The sequence below is a fragment of the Austrofundulus limnaeus genome, unplaced genomic scaffold (genome assembly GCF_001266775.1).
Source record: "Austrofundulus limnaeus strain Quisiro unplaced genomic scaffold, Austrofundulus_limnaeus-1.0 Scaffold148, whole genome shotgun sequence".
In the NCBI taxonomy this organism is placed as follows: Eukaryota; Metazoa; Chordata; class Actinopteri; order Cyprinodontiformes; family Rivulidae; genus Austrofundulus; species Austrofundulus limnaeus.
Genome location: NW_013952550.1, coordinates 545,544 through 551,685, shown reverse-complemented (window position 1 = coordinate 551,685; position 6,142 = coordinate 545,544). Strand labels below are relative to the sequence as shown.

The 6,142-nt window shown below is 39.6% G+C and overlaps 1 protein-coding gene across 4 annotated transcripts in view; it reads left to right on the top strand.

The window, feature by feature from the left end:
* The window catches only part of ptprub (protein tyrosine phosphatase receptor type Ub), a 311,934-nt gene extending 306,129 nt beyond the window's left edge, over positions 1-5,805 (top strand). For all 4 annotated transcript variants that reach the window (XM_014016596.1, XM_014016595.1, XM_014016594.1 and 1 more), the window contains 2 exons: positions 3,756-3,891; positions 4,466-5,805. In XM_014016596.1, the coding sequence (XP_013872050.1) occupies positions 3,756-3,891; positions 4,466-4,528 (199 nt within the window). In that variant the 3' untranslated portion in view covers positions 4,529-5,805. The remainder of the gene's footprint in view (positions 1-3,755; positions 3,892-4,465) is intronic.
* Positions 5,806-6,142: the final 337 nt, after the last annotated feature.

Genomic DNA, 6,142 nt, shown 5'->3' with positions numbered 1-6,142 from the left:
GCTATAAATGTATTATATTTATAGCTTGTCTGTGCTGTAAGAGATGTATCAAATTGCTGTTTTTATGAAGTGTTAAAACCGTTTTATCAGATTACACAGATGTACCTTTCCTAAACTTGATTATTGTCTTCTAGAACTAAGTTAAGCATTTTAAAAGCCTCTTTTCTCCCTCTGGAGAGGTAAATCTATTTATGTATATTGATACCGTCTACACAACTTGGTTATAAATGTGGTACCAAAAGAAGTAGCATCTGTACACAGATTGTCTAATGATTAGTAAGGGACAGGAATTATTAGGCACCTCACAGTTCTATATGATTACGATTCAGAGGGTTGTGATGCAATTTTTCAATTATTTTTGAAATAGTAATCACTCTTCAAAGTCCTGAGCGTACAATTTCTCAGACCTCAAAGAAACAAAATATTTACACTGGTTGGTTAGGTTAGGTTAGGTTAGGTTAGGTTGGTTGGTTGGTTGGTGGGTTGGTGGTCAGGTTGGTTAGTTGGATTAGGTTGGTTGGTTGGGTTAGGTTAGGTTGGTTGGTTGGTTGGTTGGTTGGTTGGTTGGGTTAGGTAGGTTTGTTGGTTGGTTTGTTGTTTGGTTGGTTGGTTGGGTTAGGTTAGGTAGGTTTGTTGGTTGGCTGGTTGTGTTAGGTTAGGTAGGTTTGTTGGTTGTTTTATTGGTTGGTTGTTTGGTAGGGTTAGGTTAGGTAGGGTTTGTTGGTTGGTTGGTTGGTTGGTTGGTTGGGTTAAGTTGGTTGGTTGGTTGGTTGGTTGGTTGGTTGGTTGGTTGGTTGGTTGGTTGGGTTAGGTTATGTAGGCTTGTTGGTTGGTTGGGTTAGGTTAAGTAGGTTTGTTGGTTGGTTAGGTTAGGTAGGTTTGTTGGTTGGTTAGGTTAGGTAGGTTTGTTGGTTGGTTGGGTGGGTTAGGTAGGTTTGTTGGTTAGTTTTGTCTAGGCCAGGTTAGTAAGGGTTGGTTAGGTTAGGAGTCACTTGCTGAAAAAAAAAAGGAACCGCTAACATTGCTAACGCTGCTGAAAGTGGCATTTAAAATTGAAATTTAAAATGCGGTCATTTAAAACAATATGGATTGGATACTTGTAATCCAGCTGTTTGAAGTGCAGCTCAGACACCGGCTGCAGCTGTAAGTTTGGTGTCTTAAAGGGAAGTGTTAGCAGCATTAGCAGCATTAGCAGCGTTTGAGTGTTAGCRTTTGCTTTTGTCTCAGGCTGATGTCATCATCATGTCATAACAAGAGCTGAGCACCAACCGCAAAGTCTCCGTTGCATTCTGAATTTCTTAAATGTAAACTTTTAACATTTTCAATTTTTAATTTCCAATTTTTCAACATTCAATATTTAACATTTACATTTAGATTTAGAATTTGACATTTAGTAAAATTTAGCAAAATGTAAGAACAGTGAGCTAAATAATAAAATGTTAATGGGCATGTTTTAACTAGGATTTTACACTCAGAAAGTGAGTTAAATAATGAAAATGTGTTTTTAACATTTTATTTTACACTTGGTGCCTCATAATTCCCTTCAACGTTTTCAAGTTTGGTGGAAACTTTGAAGTCAGTCGTATGATGCTCCTCTGTGTGCGGCTGTAAGTGAGCACCAGCTATTTGTCTTCTTCCTCCTACTGTATGTGTGGAAACATGTACGTAGCTTACATATACAGAAGTGTGGCTCTTGTGAACAACACCTTTCCTCTCACCTTCAAAGAAGCTGAACTATTTCTAAACACGGGCTTTCAGCATCAAGATCTCACTGAATTTTGTTGCCCTGAAGGAAAGTGTCACACATGCTGAAGTGATGAGGGATTGACGTTTATTGATCAAACCAAGGAATCCTCTTCATTCTGAGTTGGAGCTCAAGCTATCTGGAAGCTGTGAAGACATTTCACTCCAAACTGCAAATGTCATCTTCATATTGGTTCTGCAGGAAGATTCAGGGGTCCGGGAAGTGCAGAAAGCTTTACCCTTTAGAGATAAAGTAGTTCGGTGCTAAATCCCCGGGCAGTTCARCCACTACTTCCTTGGATATGACAGTCTGAAATAGTGAACCGAACCACATCCAACACCAAGCAGTGGTATTGTTATTAAAGTTATATATACAATCACAATCATCTCTTATTAACTGAATAYTGGGGACGGGAAGTTTGGCTCTTTTCAGAGAGCCGGCTCTTCTTTAGGAGGCGTTCCATGAGAGCTGGCTCTCTGAAAAGAGCCAAACTTCTCTCGACTCCCACATGGCTCTTAACTCATTATCATCTGTAGCCTCATGTTTCAGCTTAACTTGGCAAATATGAATGCATTTTGTTTATGGGAAACTTTATAATTGTCTAATTTTGTGTATTCGTTCCRTTACAAAAGCAGGCATTCGTACTTTTATTTAATATATTAATCAAATTTTTAATTGTTATTTAATGGATCATGCTGAGGCCTTAAGGGTGCAGACAGATGTTCCACCTGATTGTCAGTCTGTCCCCCACTTTGTTTTCATATAATAGTATGATCCTACAGTATATAAGGAGTGGGCAATTCTGGTCCTCAAGGTGCCACTATCCTGCATGTTTTACTAGTTTCTCTGCTCCAACACACCTGATTTAATGATTGAATTACCTTTTCAAGTTCTACAGAGGGCGATTAATCACCCGTTTGTTCAAATTAGATGGAGGAGAGAAAAAGGGGAAACGTGCAGAATAACGRCCTTTGAGGAATAAATTTACCCACTCATGTCCTATAATCCTCACATGTGATTGGTCGCATCTGTGAAAAGAAAAAATAAATAAATAAATTGGGGAGCTGGTGTCATCTCCTCTGATTCTGATTCAGAAAGTATTTTGATTTTARAATCGATTTTAGAGTGTATAGTTCTATCGGTGGTATCGATATTTCAGGATCAGTCCTCACATCACTACCAGAGAGGGTTTTTTTTCAGTKTCCTTGCATCTTGTTTTGCCCTTACATCTTCGTTCTATCAGATCTTCACGTGGTGATGCAGTCCCACGTGTGATGTGGTGAAATCCTGCTGCTCGTAACCACAGCAGGTGTTGGGATACCTTTGCATGTTSCTGCTCCTGCATGAGTCTGAACCACCTCAGTCAGAAAGATAACCAGACGAGCTGATTCACTTGTCTCCTCCTCCCTCCCCCTCCCCATCCCCGACAGCTGCTGAGTCTAATCGAGGCAGACTGTCGCTGTAGTTATGACTGTAGTCGTGGGATGACACGGCCTGTCACTGTGATTGTGTATGCAGCTATGGTTGTGCTTCGGTTGTCACGATTTAAGACTGTGACACATCGGTGTATAATGGGTCAAACGCCTGCTACGTGAAGAGTTCGGCAATGCACTAAAATCCTCTGGGGTTTTTTTTTCCTGTAATTTTGCGAGCCTTGCTTTTTCTGTGCTTCAGTTTTTAGCTGTGATGCTGCTAGATCTATCAATAAAACTGCAAATTCTGAGATAAATTCAGGCAAAGTCAGAACACAGGTCGAAGTCACTCTCGACAGAGACCCTGAGCCCCTCTCTTTGAGCAGATCGATCAGSAGTAAACACATCTTATGAAGTGTTATTCTCTCCTTTAGGCAGTGCCAACAGAAACTGAACAACTGCAAAAACCATTTTAGAGGAAAGCAAAAAAACAGTACAGAAGATGGCAAAAAATTCTTGCAGGGGAAAACATCTATTTTCAAAGCTTCGACTCCTCTCATATCTCTGATTTTTAACCAGAACTCTCTCTCCCCCCACAGGAACGGTGGTGGTCGTAGTGGGACCTTCTGTGCCTGCAACATCCTCCTGGAGATGATCCAGTACCAGAACATGGTGGACATCTTTTAYGCTGTCAAAACTCTACGCAACTGCAAACCCAACATGGTGGAGTCTCTGGTAGGAAAGCAATCAAAACCGTGTGTTTTTCAACAAAACGTTTTCTTTTTTTAAAGTGCCTGTGACATGCATATACTTCAAATACAAAAAGTCAAAGAAAACATCTTTATATTTAATAAAATAGCCCTAATACACATGATTTTACCCATTTTGTCACATAACTGGCCTATTTTCTTTTGAATTTGTCTCAGCCAAAGTAAAACAGGAAGTGACATCAAAGGGGAACTCAATAATAAARTAACATCTTTGGTCTTTGTTTATTAAAACAATATCATTTAAACTTTAACTCTTCTTCATCTCTTTTTGATAGAGACTCAAATAATGTAATCTTCTCTGCAGTCTGTGTTAGCCGTTGTCGCAATGCTCTGTTTACATGCAGACATTCCCCTTTGACATCACTTCCTGTTACGTCACATGCAAATATCTCAACAACTGTTCATTCCAGAGGCATGAAATTTGTTTTGCAATATGTCATCAATRTTATCTTTCCAAAAATGCATTCATGTTTATCTCAAAAATTTGATATCACAGACACTTTAAAGTCTTTGTTTTGTGTGGGTTTTTTTTTTTCCAGGACCAGTATCGATTTTGCTACGACCTCGTCCTGGAGTACTTGGACTGCTTCGAAGGCAGATAGCAACTAACAGTTTACGACAGCAGCCRTTTCCCGTTTGCTGCAGATTTGCTTTTGGGCCGCCACGGTGACGCCCTTTCTTCTCTACAGTTCGGACCTTTGGACTTTAAAGGAACACAAAGAAAAAAGGCAGGGGGTGAATGAAAAGAAAACCTCCGTCAAGGTTCTAGATTTTAACCTTTAATGTACAGTTGTGATTTCCTCCTTGTTGGTGATGTTTTGATATGTTGTTTTATTTTTGGGGGGTGGGGTTGTTTGGTCCACTTTGCCGCTCGGACTAATTCTCTCACGTTGAGGATCGCTGTAGCAGCAGCAGAACAACACCGGACCTGTTTACACCCAGGAAGGCTCGCTGCGGCTGTGCTTCATCGTTTCATTTAAACAGCGAGGAGGCTGGAGGTTAAACTTACCCAAACTTGGAGGTTCTCTCTTTACTCTGAAGAGTGACTTATGTACAATACCATAAACTGCCTTATTGTTTAATGTTAAACACCTAAATTAAAACAATTATACAGCTGTTAAAAAAAAGAAAAAAATGGCAACAAATTTTTATTAGACAAGCAGCATTAGAACTAACCAGAYGGGTTTTCATCAGTATTGAAGCATAATCTGTACAGTATTGCATTGTATTGTATTTTGCCATAATTTCTATGCTGTATTAGCATGTGTGCTGGGATTAGATGGGGGTTCTGGTGTCACCACAAGGGAGATCCCTGCCTCATTACTCTCACGGTGCCAATCCCACTGACTGACTTGAATCSTTTATTTTGTTCTCTCGCTTCATTTCAATAGATGTCGGCGAACATACAGTTTGATCCACGCGGTTGTTCGTATTTTTTTACGCAATACGAAAGCAAGACAAAGGAGCAGCAGTGAAACCGTGCTGAGATAMCGTAGTGCTGATGTGAAAAGTGATGTTCCAAAAAAGAAAAAATTTAAAAGTCCTGTGGTCGTGTTTTAGCAGTTACGGCATTACAGRTTTTAACTCACTTGTTCTTTAAGATGTTTGGTTCTTCTGTAAATTATCAGCTCAATTAAACCAGTATGATCTTTATCATTTCAGATGCTTATTTTGAGAATTTTTTTTACCTTGAATTTAGTTGTTAGTTGTGTAAAATAATACGAAAAATGACTGTATAGTTAAAAAAAACTGTGCCGAGGATAATAATCCACTATGCATCACCACTTATAACTGGACATGTTGGTGTTTTGGCACCGTTTATTTTGAGTGAAAATGCTGTATTGTGAAGGAGGTGGATAATAAACGTCTGTCCAGAGAACCTGCTTTTATTTTTCCAACCACCGGTGAGTCTCGGTGACCACCGGAACTCTCTGGAATATGTAATTCACATAATGATCTGAGTCAGCTTTGAAACAAGCTCTGGAGAGGCCACATCACACAGAGAGGAAACAGTTTGATTCTTTTCACTGAACCACAAATAGAATATCCTTTTCTTTTTTCATTTCGTTAGTATTCTTTAAAATGTGTTTCATTTCACCGTTTCTCCTCAAGTTCTTTTTGGACAAAGGTTTGCGAGGTGGGAGGAGAAGGAACCACAGAACCCACTCTGATGAACAAGAGAAGGCAGCTTGAACGTTGAAAACGAGCCCCTCTGC